General features: G+C 36.7%; 1 protein-coding gene across 2 annotated transcripts in view; it reads right to left on the reverse strand.

Annotated features, from left to right (window-relative positions):
* Window positions 1-16,467, reverse strand: part of LOC136041708 (xaa-Pro dipeptidase-like) — a 125,427-nt gene that overhangs the window by 18,267 nt on the left and 90,693 nt on the right. For both annotated transcript variants that reach the window (XM_065726448.1, XM_065726447.1), the window contains exon 8: window positions 6,781-6,978. In XM_065726448.1, the coding sequence (XP_065582520.1) occupies window positions 6,781-6,978 (198 nt within the window). The remainder of the gene's footprint in view (window positions 1-6,780; window positions 6,979-16,467) is intronic.

Raw genomic sequence — 16,467 nt, forward strand, 5'->3', positions numbered from 1 at the left:
AGATAATTCTCAATTCAGGTATGGCATTTGATTTAAAATATAGTATAATCTCAACTGGCTTCTTTATTACCCTTCTAAACCGAAAACTGGGATTTCAAGATATTCTTGCTTCAATAGCAATTTATGAGTGAAGTTGTGGTTTTTACGCCAATAACAGTGGTTGTTTCTCTCTTTTATTGTAATTACTAATTCGATATTTCTCAATCTGAATTCTGAACGGGCAATATACAGGCAATCTGATTTTGGGCTGCTTTCTGATTTTTTTTAATGGCGCTAGTTTATATTCCCCGTGCAGTTTTTGGCGGCATTATTTTTGCTCTCCCACCGTTTTAATCTATCAACGAAAGACAAACATTTTGCTATCATTTCGCAGAAGAAATTAATTTTAATCCATTTAGAGAACTGCGTTTTGAAATTTGTTGTACATAGGTTTTTAGATTGAAAAAAAAAGTTGAATATGGAGATTGTTGAATAAAGGACAATTTTTTTTTTTTAAGCAAATTTAGATCCTTCTTCAGTACAAGATTTTAAGTCATATGATCATTCTTATACGGTGAATGGATAGATTAGAGACTAATAAATCCAGTGGTATGGGTGTATAGTCTTTTTGGCGTAAGTGGAAGCTACAGAGTTGTCGCAAAATCACTTGTTTCAGAGTGAAGATATACTTCAACCTGGTCTCAATACAGGTAAAATACATGCGCGCTTCTTATAAAAAGCGTCTGTCGCGTGTTCATCTCCAGCGATTTTTTTTTTATTTTTCTCAAGTGATTGGAGGGCAAACAGCCCCCCACCAGTAGTAAGGGGGTTCCAGTTTTGAGAGGGGCCCTATCCCTTCAAATCCCAGTCCCAACACTTTTTTTAAACTTATTCAAGACACAGGCGTTCGTTACGCAATAGGTAATGTTTTCTAAGAGACGCTGGTGTTGGTTACGTCACAGGGAATGTTTTCTAGGAGACGAGGGTGAATGTTGTTTCGTAGGGAATGTTTTCTAAACGAGGTATGTGTTAACTACTTAAAAAACATTCAGGGGCCAGTGAAAAACCTTCTGAGCCCGCTCGTGGGGGACCTTAAAGACTAGGGATCCTAACGAACAATTCAAACGGGAGCCCTAACAAGCAATTCCAACGTGGTCTCTAGCAACCAATTCCACTGGGGGCCTAGAAACTAATTCCAATGGGACCCTAGCGAGCAAATCTAGCAGGGTGATTGATTTTTGTTTGTGAAACTTATTGCGTGCTGGTTTTTCTCTTCGTAAAACTTGTATATTGATTTTTCTCCTCGTCAAACTTATTTTGTTCACGAAACTTAATACGTGCCGAGTTTTGTTCGTCAAATAGGTTGCATGCTGATTTTTGTTCGTGAAAATTGTTGCGTGCCAATTTTTTTTTAGTCGTACTTGTTGCATGTTGATTTTTCTCTTAACGAAACCTTTACATTGATTTTTCTCCTCGTGAAACTGATTTTGCTCATAGAAATTGTTACGTGATGAATTTGTTCGTGGCACTTGCTGCGTGCAAATTTTTTTGTGAAACTTGTTGCATGTTGATTTTTCCCTTCGTGAAACTTGAACATTGATTTTTCTCCTAACGAAACTGATTTTATTCATGGAAGAAGTAACACGAAGAAGAAACAAAATATAACCAGTTTCTCTAAGACTTTAATCAACATATACTAAGTTTTTTCGAAGAAATAATCCATATACAATAAGTTTCAGGAACAAAAATCAGAATGCATCATGTTTAAAGGAGATAAAATCAACATGAAACAAGTTTCAAGAAGATAAATATTATGATAAATTCAGTTTCACGAAAGAATAAATCGACATACGCCGAGTTTCACAACGAAAAATGCCAATATAAATTAAGCTCCACGGGTGAAAATCAGCATGCAACAAGTTCCATGAACGAAATCAGTTTCACGAGGAGAACAATCATTGTAGAAGTTCCATGAAGAAAAAAATCAACATGCAACAAGTTTCACGAACAAAGAGTCAGCACGCAGCAAGTTCCACGAACAAAAATCAGCATACAACATGTTCCATGAACAAAATTAGTTTCACGAGGATAAAATCAATGCGCAAGTTTTACGAACAAAATCAGTACACGACAAGTTCCACGAGCGAAAATCAGCATGGGACAAGTTCCATGAGCAAAAACAGTTTCAAGAGGAGAGAATTAATGTATAAGTTTCAGGAAGATAAAAATCGTCATGCAAAAAGATTCATGAACAAAAAATCAGCACGTAGCAAGTTCCACAAACAAAAAAATCTGCACGCAACTGGTTCAAAAAACAAAAGAAATCAGCATGCAGTAAATTCCATGAACAAAATCAGTTTCACGAAAAGAGAAATCAATGGACAAGTTTTGCTCAGAGAAAAATCAACAAGTAACAAGTTCCACACACAAAAACAGCACGCAGCAAGTCCCATGAACAAAATCCATTTCACTAGGCGAACAATCACGTAGAAGTTTCATTAGGAGAAAAATCAACATGTAACAAGTTTCACGTAAAAAATCAGCACGCAAAAAGTTCCACGACCAAAATTCAGCACACAAAAAGCTCAATAAATAAAATCAGTTTCACGACAAGAAAAATCATGTGCAAGTTTCATAAAGAGAAAAATCAGCACGCAACTAATTTCACGAAAAAACAGCAAGCATCAAGTTCCACGAACAAAAAATCAACAAGCAACAGATTCCATGAACAAAATCAGTTTCAAGAGGAGAAAAAACCAACATGAAACAAATTTCAGGAACAAAAACCAGCACGCAACAAGTTCAACGAACCAAAATCAGTTCGCAACAAGTTCCATGAACAAAACCAGTTTCACGAGGAGAAAATGGAAATTTACAAATTTCACGAAGAGAAAAATCAACATGCAACAAGTTTCACTAACAAAAATCACCACGCAATAATTTGCACAAACAAAATCAGCATGCAAAACGTTCCATGAAAAAAATCTGTTTCACGAGGAAAAAACTAAGTACAAGTTTCACGAAGAGAAAAATCAACAAGCTTGAAGTTTCATGAACAAAAATTAACACGCAAAAATTTCCACGAACAAAATCGGCACGCAACAAGTTCCGTGACACAAAATCAATTCCACGAACAAAAAGTAATCACGCATTAAGTTCTACGAACAAAACTCAGCACGCAACAAGCTCCATGAACAAGTCATTTTCAGGAGGAGAAAAATCATGTAGAAGTTTCGCGAAAATAAAAATCAACCTTTAACGAGTTTCATGAACAACAATCAGCACTAAACACGTTCCAGGAACAAAATCAGTTTCACGAGGAGAAAAATCAACGTAAAAGTTACACGAAGAGAAAAATCGGCATGTAACAAGTTTCACGACTAAAGATAAGCACGCAATAAGTTTCGTTTCACGAGGGAAAAATCAATGCATGCAAGAAGCACCTATTTTTTTGGAAAAAATATTTTTTTTGAGAAAAAAGGTTGAAAAACCGTTATGTGTGATAATGTGCACCCAGAAAGTGTCATCAGGAGTGGGCTATTTTATGCCATGATAGCCTCGATTGCTAGAATACATCAAAAGAAACGCTGATGGGGGTTTTTCATTAAGTTTAAATTATCGATTCTAGCGTAAACCAATATTTGTACATGAAAATACCCAAAAATACCCCAAGTGTGATAATGACAAGTAGAGGGTGTCATGTGCCAGCCATCGAATGTAACAGATTTGAAATTGCCATAGAACATCGCCCTTATGAAAAACCCTTAGGTGTGATAATGTGCCCAATGAAGGTGTCATCTGGGGCCAGTACATTGTGCCACGCTGGCCTCAATTGCTAGGAGTCATCAGGAGAAACGCTAATGGGGATTTTTCATAAGTTCAAACGAACGATTGTAGTGCAAACGAATATTTTTGCGAGAAAATGCGCGAAAAAACCAATGTGTCCGATAATGCCCGCTAGAGGGTGTCATTTGTCAGCCAATGAGTGTCACAGACTTGGAATTGCCAAGGAACATCGCAGTCTAACAATGAAATGGCAAGTGTCCAATGTTCGAATAAAAACATAGGTCATTTGTTAGTTTCAAAATTTATTTTGTTGGAAAAAGGTTGAAAGACCCATAGGTGTCATAATATGCGCCAGAAGGTGTCATCGAGGGGCTTGTTCATTGTGCCACACTGACCTCTATTGCTAAGAGTCATCAGAAGAAACGCTAATAGGGATTTTTCCATTAAGTTTAAACGATAGATAATAGCGTAAACGATTATTTTTGCAGGAAAATTCCCGAAAGGTGTCATATGTGTGATAATACATACTAGAGGATGTCTTGTGTCAGCCATTGAGTGTCAAAGGCTTTAAATTGCCATGGAACATCGCAGTATAGCAATGAAATGGCAAGTTTCCACTATTCAAATAAAAATAATGGTTGAAAAACTCTTAGGTGTGATAATACGCCTTCTGAGGGTGTCATCTGGGGGGGGGGGTAAATTGTGTCACGCTGACCTTAATTGATAGGATTCACCAGAAGAGATACTAATGAGGATTTTTTTTATTATTAAGTTTAAACGATCGATTCTAGTGTAAACGAATATTTTTGCAGGAAAATGCCCAAAAAATGTCATATGTGTGATAATACTTGCTAAATGATGCCGTGTGTCAGCATCCACTGTCAGTGGCTGGGAATTGCCATGGAACATCGCAATCTAGAAATGAAATGAATTACCGCTGTTCAAACAAAAACAGCGGTCATTTTTAGTTTATAAATTTATTTGGGAGAAAAAGGTTGAAAAATCCGTAGGTGTGATGTGTCCCCAGAGGGCATCGTCTGGGCTGATACATTGGGCTATGCTGGCCTCCATTGCTAGGAGTCTTTAGAGAAAAAATGCTAATGTGGATTGTTTCATTAAGTTTAAACGATCGATTATAGTGTTAACAAATATTTTATAGAAAAATGCCCGAACCTGTAATTCTTTATAATTTTTTTTGACGTTTAATGTTTTCCGTTTGTTGAGACTTAACTGTTTTTTTCTGTATTTTAATAATGCTTGTAAATTTGTTCTTATTAATATAATTTGTAAGTACAAAAGCCTCAATTCTTTAGATTTCTTGTTCCAGGAAAAACTTCAATACGCAATCCTTTACTTTATGAAATATCTAACGCCAATGTTATGTAACATCTCATTGATTGAATAGCTAACTCAATCTTTATAAGTTACTTTAGAAAATTAATTATGCTGTAACATGTAGGTGTATCTAATATACCAAAAATCAATTGGATTGGGACGGTTGTGCAATAATGTGGATATGGTTTGAAACATGCAAACCATTCAATCATTTTAGTATGCGCGAACAGGGGATTCTACTTGCGTGCAATAGGTTATAATATAGAATGTATTAGCCGAATCAAAATATTAAAAAGAATTTCACAGTCCACCGGTTAACACTCCATTCCATTGGATGGAAATGCCCTTTCGTATCCTAATGGGAAAAATATTGTTAGAATATAAAGATTACCGGAGATAAAACGCACTGAAAGAAAATGAAATCTCTTAAAGTATTATGTAACATCCCATGTTTGCACTGTCATTACGTGACACCCACATTTGTGTCCTCCTCAGTTACAAACAGGGATCCCCCATGGGGCTGAAGAAACAAGTTACGGGTGAATGCGTCTTCCTTAACATTAAGTAAACACTCCCCTATTACATGGAATCCAAAGAAATCTTGAAACCTCTTGAAAAACGTCTTGTCGATAAAACTGGTTGCCATTGGGGCCCCCGATAAAATTTGATGCTAGGGCCCCTAGATGGAATTGGAAGCTGGAGCCCCCAGCGGTTAAGTTGGGGGCCCGACGAAATAGGATGATTGGGTCCCATTGGAATTGGATGTTAGGGTCTCCGTTGGAATCAGTTGGTAGGCCCTCCGATTTAATTGACTGCTAGGGTCCCTAGGGTATCTGGTTGAAATGGTTGCTAGGAGCCCCGGTGGTTAGGTTAGGTTCCCCGTTGAAATTGGATGCCAGGTCTCCATTGGAATAGGAAGCTAGGGCCCCTGGTGGTTAGGTTAGGACCATCCGATGAAATTTTGAGGATAAGCTCTCCATTGGAGGTGGTTCCTAGGGGCCCAAGTGGCTAAGTTAGGGTCCCCGATGAAATTCTAAAGAACCAATGGAATTGGATGCTAAGTCCCCCTCCCCAGTGAAATTGGTTGCTAAGGGACCTGTTGGAATTGCTTGTTAGAACCTAATGGAATTGCTATTTAGGGTTCAGTATCTGTAAGGTCCCCAACAGCAGGCTCTTAAGGTTTTCCCTGTCCCGTGAAGATTTTTAAGTAATTAATACATGCTTCATTAGAAAATATTCACTATGACATAACATGCGCTTGCTTCTCTTAAAAAACATCCTTGAGGACGTAACAAACGACTGCGTCTCTTAGAGAACATTCCCTATTAGGTAACAAACATCTGTGTCTTGAAGAACTTTAAAAAAATTTGTCAGAACTGGAATTCGAAGGGATAGAGCCCCTCCCTAAACTGAAACACCCTCACTACCCCTCCCCCTCATTCCAATCACTTTTAAACACATCCAATCAAAATTTTTAGATGGCTATTTTGTTCATTGTAGTTGAAAGCTCCAGAAATTATGTCTTTGAGGATGGCAAAACTGATTGTTTTTCAGCAGCTGTTTGTCAAAACTACTCGAACGTCTGTTCGTCTGGAGTCTGTTTGCAGTCATTTTGCTTATAAGAGAACTGAGTAATATTAGGAGGGCATGTCTATTATGAATATAAAAAGAAATTCTCACATAGTCGTTAAAATAGCATCCAGGTTCAACTGTAATGCACATTCCTGCTTGCAATATCCTTGCAGTTCTTAGGCTTCGTAACCCAGGGGCTTTTGGTCTCTCTGGAGTTTTGCCAGGAATATAACCACCAACATCATGAGTATCTAAACCAATAAGATGACCAAGGCCATGTGGTTGAAAAACAGCTGCCAAATGACACTAAAAAAGAATTATTTTTATTTTTCTGGTAACAAAACTTGGGCTATTAAGAATTTGTATGTCTTGGACACCTCGGCAAAAATTATTCGTCAAATTTTTTACAAACAATCATGTTTCTGTGAGTGTGCGTGCAACTGGACCCCCTTCAACTCAATCCATTTAACTAAAAAATCGTTCAACTGAACCTCTGCTTAACTTGACTTCCATTTAACTCAGTCGTTTATTCAAAGGAATATTGAATAATAGTCCTCTTACAATAGTAAGTTCACTATTGAACTTAACTCAATCCGCGCATATTCCTACCCTCGTTTAACTCAACCCCCATGCAACTCAACTCCGTTTAGGTGACCCTCCATTTAACTCAACCCTCATGCTACACAGCCCCTGTTTAACTCAACTCCCGTGCAATTCTACCCCATTAAAGCCAACCCTATTTAAATCAACTCCCTTACTGCAACCATAGAATTCAAGCGTGTTCGGGCCGTGGCCATGAAATTTTGCTAGTTTCAAATCTATAAGACGGAAGGATTTTTTTTTTTTTTTTTTTTTTTAGAGCTGGAGAGTAGGAAAAGTTTTGCATTAAATCAGGATAAAACCACTTACACATAGGGATTAAGCAATGAATAAATACCAATTTATTCGAGTCAATTTTTATCACTTAGGATAAAACGGTATGAATTACATTTTATAGGTATTATAGTGTTGAGCTCAATGGGGTTGATTTGAATGGGGGTTGAGTCAAATGGAGTGAGGTTGCATGCGGGCGAGTTAAATGAGGGTTGAATCGCGCGAGAGTTGAGTTGAATGAGGGTTAAATTGAACAGGAATTGTTGAGTTAAATGCGGGTTATATTAAAAGAGAGCTGAGGTGAATGAGGGTTGAGTTTCACGGGGTTTTAGTTGAATGGAGTTGAGCTAAACGGAAGTTAGGTTATATAGGGGTTGAGTTAAACGGGGTTGATTTGCACAGGGGTTCAGTTAAACAGGGGTTGACTTGAACGAGGGTTCAGTTACACAAAATTTAGTAAAAAGCATTGTTCAACTGCATGAAAACCGTTTCTGCAATTATCAGAAAACTGTTAACAGTAACTTTTAGTGAATTTCTCAGATACAGTTAACGGTGTTGGAGAAAAGCTACGTGGCTAAAAAAAAATTAGAAGCGTAGAACATAAAAATTGCATTTCTGTGTTTAAGAACTAACTGTGTATCTATTCTATTTTTTTGTGTGTGTTTTATTTTTATGATTGTATTTAAATTAAAATGCTAGTAAATCTTTATACTTTTTACATTCTGTCTTTAACAAAAAGGAAAAAAAAATGGTAAATACATTTTTTTCACTAGATGAAATTTTCTTACATACACATTTATTTTGGAAAAAGAAAAAATAAGAAATAAAATTTAGTATAGTATAGTTTGCTCCTCAGAGACCTTGGTCTTGGCAAGGTGGTTCCAAAAACTTTCTTCTATTCAAAGTCTAGTATGAATTTCTACTTGAAAATCAAGACCATCTTCACAGAATCCCTTAGGTCTTACAAGTAGGGAGGAAGTGGAAGAAGGTGCCTGAAGACACTGTCTTGAGGTCGAATTTGGGCTGCAGAACTATTGCTGAAGCTTTCATTTACGCAGTAGAGTTTTTCAGACTGAGAAGTCACTGCTATGAACAGAGGGATATATTAAATCTCTCCAGGATAAAATTTGGGGTATAGGTCTATCATGAGAATATGATTGACCTTGAACGGTTGTATCGTATATTTACGAAAAGCCGGTTGTCCTCAATATCACTTATTTTAGAAACTAGAATACTTGGTCTAGATTCCAAGGCCAAGCTTCATATCCATTGTGGTACTTGTCTGATATATATATATATATATATATATATATATATATATATATATATATATATATATATATATATATATATATATATATATATATATATATATATATATATATATATATATATATATATATATATATATATATATATATATCACCGTGAGTAGCACAATGCAACCTGGCTTAAACATTTCCTTAAGCAGTTTTATTGGACTTCAAGCTTAATTATCACAAGCAGGGGGTAAAGGGTTGCTTTCCACGAGCGTTAACGTAATGCATTTTCTTGGTTAACATCTGCTTTGTCTGCTAAATTCCATCGGAAAACTAATTATGAAAAAGGAAGAATTTTTCAAAAGGAAAAAGCGTATTTGTTTTCACTAAAATTAAAACATAATGGTTAAATTGATTAAATTTTTAGCGAAGGTTCCATGAGTGCAATAGCACATACATCCTTTTGACCAATTTTATGTTTTGCTTATTGCATTGAAACACTCTTGTATAAAATTTTGTAGCTCAAGTGCGAAATAGGCGTGACGAATAGATTTCCTTTACTATATCACAGCAAGAATAAAAACACAAAGAAAATATTTTTGACTATAATATTTTTAGCGAGGATTACATGCGAAAAATTTGACAAGCAACATTTTGATTGTAATAATGAATTATTACGTGAGAGCCCCTTTCCCCTACATCGGGGATATACAATCATCTTAAATTCCTTTTTTGGTTGCACACAGCTTATTAGAATCAAACTTAAAAGAGGTGTTATATAGCTCAGGGGTGAAATATGTGTGAAGAATAAATTTCTATACTATATTATAGCAAGAATAAAAACGCAAAGAAAACATTTACGATTTGCGAAATTCGTTAATTCAATTTTTCCGTCAAATATCCCATTTTTGGCGTAACCCCCTTACCAAGGTTGAGGTGGAGGCACCTTTAATCCCTATCAAAGTTTAAATTTCTTCGCTAACCCCGGGTTACACATCATTTGCTAATATTAGCCCTCCATAGTCCCGTGTCATTACGGTATTTTCCCCATGTGTGGGCCCCCCTAAGGCGGGTAGAGGGCAATGGGGTTATTTCTGAAAGCTAAATTCCATGCTTCTTAAATGCTCACAAATATCCATATATTTAGTCACATATATTATTTTAATGAAATCTAATTTCCTTAAATGATTAAATATGATGTATTTTTTTTACCTCACGAAAAATTAAATTTGATTTCTATTTAATGAAAATTCGGACCGATACCCCCTCCCTCAAAAAGGGCAAGGACACACGAGAACGTTCCCACTTCTGTGCACCCCCATCCCCATGGTGAAGATGCCTCCCTTGGACTCTCGTGCAAAGCAGGAAGAATATGTCCGCACTACAAGGCTATGATGCAGGGCCCTCTGCCACTCACATGCAAGGAAGAATAAAAGCCCTTGTACAATCTCCAATTCTCACGGCAGTAAAGATGCAGGGCCTTTAAGACTTGTACCACCTGCGCGAGGCAAATATGGAGCTACTCTCCCTAACCCAGGTAAAATTCTTTGATATTTCTCGCAAATCTTAATGTATTTTTTTTTTCACCATGAGAAAATAAGCAATATATCAGGGGCCATGTTCGATGCCTCTGGGAGAGTGGGGGGGGGAGTTAATGGTTTTGCCCCATAATAAAACATGCGTTTCTCCTTAGCCTAATAAAGGATCCCTCAGGGTAGTTTTTGAGGAGCTTTGAGCGGCCACTTGGTCCTAAAGGAAATCGACTTGTCACCATGCTTTCAAACTAGACACTTAAAGTATTTCGGTATGGTGAATCCATTGAGGGTCCAAGACTAGCCTAAGATGTAGAGAGTATCGCGCTTCCAAATAAATAGTTTTTTAAGAACAGTGACAAAAATGCATTATTTTAGCGATTAACTCCATGTTTTTTTTAAACATTCTGCTTTCTAGAGTTGAAAACTTAGCGTTTCGAAGTTAAAAGGGGACCACACCTCTAAGAAGGGGAGTTTGAGGATCCTGGTACCTAGATTAATATTCTTTTCGGCTTAATAATAGGTTTCTTTTCAGCTTATTATCATAAGTATTTCAAGAGAATAAGAATTCTCAATCTTTCTTCCAGGCCACCATTGATGATTTTGTCAAGTTAATTGACGTTTTGCTGACAATAGGCGACAACATCCCCTCCGTAAGCACTTTAAGACTCTTTGGGACTTTTTAATACCTGAAGCGTAAAGAGGAGGCGACTTAGCAACATTTATGTGGTAGTTTCTGGCTCTTAGATTCCTAGCTGGTAGTGGGGGATATCTAGATCCATAGAGTCATTTTGGAGGTCAAGGCATAGCGTAATTTCTGATCATTGCACTTACAGATGGCATTTATTAAAATTCAGATTTATATCTGGCTCGATTAAAAAAAATTTAAGAGGGGGGAGGGGGAGGGTACAAAATATAATGCCGATTTAAAGGGTTGTAGAGGTGTACAACACTTTCGTTTCGATACGGGCTTATAGTACTTCAAGTATTCAGTCCTCGTCGCAGCACATAAACATCGTTTCATTGATGCCACTAAGACATATTTGGACGATTTGACAGGGGAGGCAAAGTTGGAGCCGGTTTTCCCAAGTCAAGTGAAATTGACAGTGAGAAATGAAAAATGAGACATATAACGTCACATACTACTACTACTACTCCTAATAACTCACTGCAGCACCAAGCCGCCTGAGGCCAACACAGCTACGCACGCTCCTCCTCCAACCTAATCTATTTAAAGCCTCCCTCTTTACACCCTCCCAGGAAGTTCTCATTTCCTTTAAATCTTTATTTATGACATCCTCCCAACCCAGACAAGGACGACCTGCTTTCCGTGTAGCCCCAGACGGTTGGCCAAAAAGGACATTCTTTGGTAATCTATCATCCTTCATCCGTAGAACGTGGCCTAGCCATCTCAACCTTTCTTTCATTGTAGCCCCAGAAAGCTGGATTGAACCACACCTTTCGTACAACCTACTGTTTGAAATACGGTCAGTCAGCCGGGTACCCAGAATAATCCGTAAGCAATTTCTCTGGAAAACATCTAGTAAATTTTAGGTTTACTAAAGACAACTGAACAGGTTCTGTGGATGCTTACATTATTTAGGCCTATCTTAGTTTTGACAATATTTTTGAAGACGCTGAATTTCAGATGGGGGCGGACAAGATGGGGAATGGGGCAACTCTCCCCCCCCCCTTCCCCATAGCAAAACACGTCCCTGAAAGAATTGAATACTCCAGGGTAAATTCCTAACTAATAAAAAAATAAGAAAAAAAATAAGTATGAAAAAGCAAAAAATATCCCAAGATCCTTCGTATTTGTAAACTGAATATATCCTTAGAGGACGTAATATACTTTGTGAATGAAAGTGAAAGGTTTTTCCTAACAATGCCAACTACTAAATGCTCTTAAGGAGTGGTATAATGCGCAACATCATTATCTAATTCTAACAAACATTAGCATAAAATTTCATACTAGGATGATCAATCGTCTGCTCTTTTGAGCCATCCTCGAAACTGATGGTTTTTTTTTCTCTCTAGGCAACAGATTAGATTTTCTTCACCTCGCTCTTTTCTTTTTCCTCGTCTATTTCTTCTATACTTTCTTCCATCAACATTATCTTCTCTACCAGCAAATTACATTAGTACCGTTATTAAAAATGCTAAATTTTGCAGTAGCGTTTGAGTAACACGAATTTAGCGAATTTGGACACAAAAAGATGTTTTCATGGATAAATTTTAAACAAAAACACCGCAGTCTTAAGCATATTTTAACTTTAAGACACATAACACTGAACTTAAAAAGATGAAAATGCATATGCTACTGAGAAATCCTGACGTATCAAAGGAATAGGGATTCGCCCCTACTCTCCAATGATTAAGCACTAATGACCCATTAGGAAAGATCATTATTTTTTATACTGAATGCTGAATTTTTGGCTTGTGCACTGGGGTCTTCTTTATCCAAGGACTCAAGAGTACAGGCTTTGAACCAATTACAAAGATCTAAGGCCTTTTTTTAAACCTACTTTTGTAGAGACTGTGCCCTTAATTTTTTTTAACATTAAGTTCCCTTCGCCCAGGGAACCACAGCTGGGACTTAACATTAAACAGGGTTATCTGTTTAGCACTGATTTTGAAGTTAGCACCCGGCGTCCCTGAATGGGGGATGTGCGCCTTCTAAAGGTTTCTTTATTCATTTTTATTCTTCGTCCTTCAGAGAGATATAACTTGAGAATATTGAACTGAAATAGCGAATTGCGAACTGTAACTGATTCAATTACTTGTTTTAGGTGGAAAAAAATAGTTTCAATGACCATTCAGGACAACCTTCAAAGACACTTTTTTGGGAATCAACTAGACTCCAAAGCACATAAATGTGCATGCGGAGAAAGTTAGTAGGCCTTAGGGCAGGGGCAGCTTGAGGTGCCCTGGGGTCTGTAACCCCGCAAAGGGCATATATTAATTAATTAATATTAATTAAGGGCAGATATTAAACGTATGCGTTACAAGTTTCTTTGAAAATTTCTTTGAAAAGTTTCTTTGAAAATCGCCATAAGCACAGTTATTTTACTTTCCAACTATGCTGAAAAAAATGGCTATCTCACAATTGTAAACGCATGACTTTGGGGATCAGGGCTAACTGCCCACCAATCTTTTTGGTAAGTTAAAAAGGGCAATATTAATTTTATTTTCGCTTTGAATGAGTCATTAAACATCTCTCTATAATGTTCTGGTAGCCCACTAGCCCTGGTAGAAAAAAAAATAAATAAAGGAGACACAAAAGTGCTACCCGTGCAAAAAAACTGATTTTCCTTTTTGTTCAAGCTGGGGGACTGTAATTACCCTAAAGAAGGTTCTTGACTATGTTGATTACAATGGTGCAATTTTTATTGTGATCTGACGCCTTTTTTGAGGGGTTTCAGGCTTTTTTTGAAGTCACCATAAATTTGTTTTCGCAATAAACTTTTGCTTTTAAGATTAACGTTCAAAGCGTGTTTTTCAGCTTTTGGTTACTATGGGCTGTGGTTCACTCTTTACTAGGTTGCAGCTTCTGCTGCAACCAGGATGCAAAATGGTCTATAATTGCTTATCAGCCTTTAATGAAGAGGGTCATTAATTGGGCTTTAATTAAATGGGGAAAGTTTACTTGAACTTCAAAAAGTGTTTACAATTTTCTTTGAAAATGGCCTCTTCGCAACCCAGTTCAGGGACGACCTACTTTTCATTCGATCAAAGATGTATGGCCAAGAAACAGTATTTTAGGCAATCGGTCATTCTTCATCTGTGAAGCGCGGACTAATCATCATAGCGTGTCTTTCATTAAAGTTTTAGAAAGGGGAATTGAAACCCGTTCAATTATATTTTAGTCAAAAAATAGTTGTGTAGTCATCAAGAAAAGCAGAGTGAATATGTTTATAGTGAATATGTTTATTATCGTCAGGCTTTCGTTTACATTTTGAAGGATTCTAGTCGAAATCATTAGTCTCCATTTTGTTCTTCAGATATTTGTAAAGCATTTGATAGTATTTGTCATTTGCAATTTTGCTCTATTCTGTACCAGATCAGGGTTAATACTTCTCTTATAGATTGAAGTTTTGGTATTTATGTTCACCCCAGCGGCTAGGGACAGGTTTTGGTGATTCATGTTGTAGTAACCGGGCTGCAGGGTTTACCCAGTTTCAAGAAGCCAGTTACCCAGTTTGCCGCAACAGTAAAACTTAAAAAGAGCAAAAATTATTCCAAAAACGAGGGGGCTGCCCCTTCCTTAATATTTTGCTCTTCAAGCTAAAGTTTTTTAGAACTTTAGAAAAGCTTCTTATTCTAATTAAACGGTCCATATTTTTCAGGAGTCGTTCTTAAAGACTTGGGACAAAAAGTAAACTTTAACATAAACAGTCAAGTATGGAGGAGGGGGAGTCCTCTCGTATACGGAATAATTTCTGTGGTTTTCAGTTGATGTTTTTTTGAAAAACGATTTATTTTATTTAATTTCTGATTGTTTTTAAGTAATAACAGAAAATCTGCCAACCCTCTCCATTACCCCGGACAATTCTATCCTCACTAAACATCCCCCCCAGATAATTACCTGCAGACTATTCCGCTTGGAAAACTGCGGACTATTCCTTGGTCTATTTTCATTTGAAAAAAGACCTCAAATTGCTGAAAATGTTTCAAATAGTTCCGGAAATCCTCCCCCTCCGTGGATAATTATTCCCAGAAATTCCTCCTGAATGAAAAATTTCTCCCGCAGAAAACTCTCCAATGGAGAATTTCTCCCACGGAAAATCCCCCCCCCCCCAATTGAAAAATCCCCCAGACAATGCCAACCCTTCTGAAAATTTCCCCTTAACAATTCGCCGGGAACATCTCCACACATAAGAATGAGCCACCGAAGAGAAATAAGACGAATAAAAAGAATTTTTATTTGAGTTTTAAAAACAATTTTTATACGATTTTTCTAGTACCATTGGCTCGACGCCATCACCCCTGGTAATAAATTGACAAACAAATAAACCCAGATCCGTGATCTTTCTTATGGTCAAAAATACAGAACTCCAACTTTTTTTTAGATAGGACCTTGATACCTATACTGTAGGGTTTTCTGATACACAGAATCAGATGCTACGATTTCCTTAATTAATTTTATATATTTGGAATAAACATAAAAATCCAATTCTTTTAATGGATCTATTGATATCAAAATTATGTTTCTTAAGGTTTTGATTCCTATTGGGCCGAGTCACTCCTTACTTATAGTTCTTTACCACGAACTGGTTTTACATACTGGATTTAGGCAAGAAGACGTGCTTCTACCAGTGTTTTTGTGCCTGTAGTGCCTGTAGAACAGGAGCTCAGGCAGGTAGAACCCAAATAATCATTATGAGGAAGTTATTACAAGAATATTTGATTAATCTAAATAAAATAACAGAAAACGAAACTAGAAATAAGAGTTGATAAATGTAAAAATAAATAAATAAATAAATAAATATATTCGCAAATTTGATGGCAGGCCGTTAAGCCTCTAAAAAACAAAAATCTTAATTTGTATTTCTTCTAAATTTGCATAAGGAGAAAATGTCACTTGAAAAGTAAAAGGACTATCCTGTAGGAATTTCAAGGGCCACTATTTTTAAACACCCAATAAGCAGGAAAATAGCCCAGCTCAGCCGCACAACTTTTCTATAGTTTTTCAGTAATAAATAATTTAACATATGTAAAAAGTAATTTCTAAGGCCACAGTGGGTAATCATGACAAGATGTAAGAATCGTAAAGAAGAGTGAAGGGAGAAATGAGGATAATACCAGCCAGTGAAAAAACGAAGAGGACGATGCAAATATTTCGGTTAAGACCTCCTCTAGACCGTCTTCAGGGCAAATTCAGTGAAAATCCTTTCACCGTTGCTTTGAAAGGGTCTTTCCTACTTTAGTTTCAGTGTTTGTTTTAAGGTTTTGGTTTTATTTTATCATTTGGATTTTTATCTGTATTCTTTTTGTTATCTTCTTTAGGATTCTTTCGTCTAAAAAATGTAATACCAAATACTTTGCTAGAGAGTGATATTTTAAAATATTGGTGTCACACTGCAAAACAATTCAGAGCTTTCTTTTTCAATCAATGGTCCGTCAATCATTAC

Source organism: Artemia franciscana, unplaced genomic scaffold, assembly GCF_032884065.1.
Source record: "Artemia franciscana unplaced genomic scaffold, ASM3288406v1 PGA_scaffold_33, whole genome shotgun sequence".
Classification (NCBI taxonomy): domain Eukaryota; kingdom Metazoa; phylum Arthropoda; class Branchiopoda; order Anostraca; family Artemiidae; genus Artemia; species Artemia franciscana.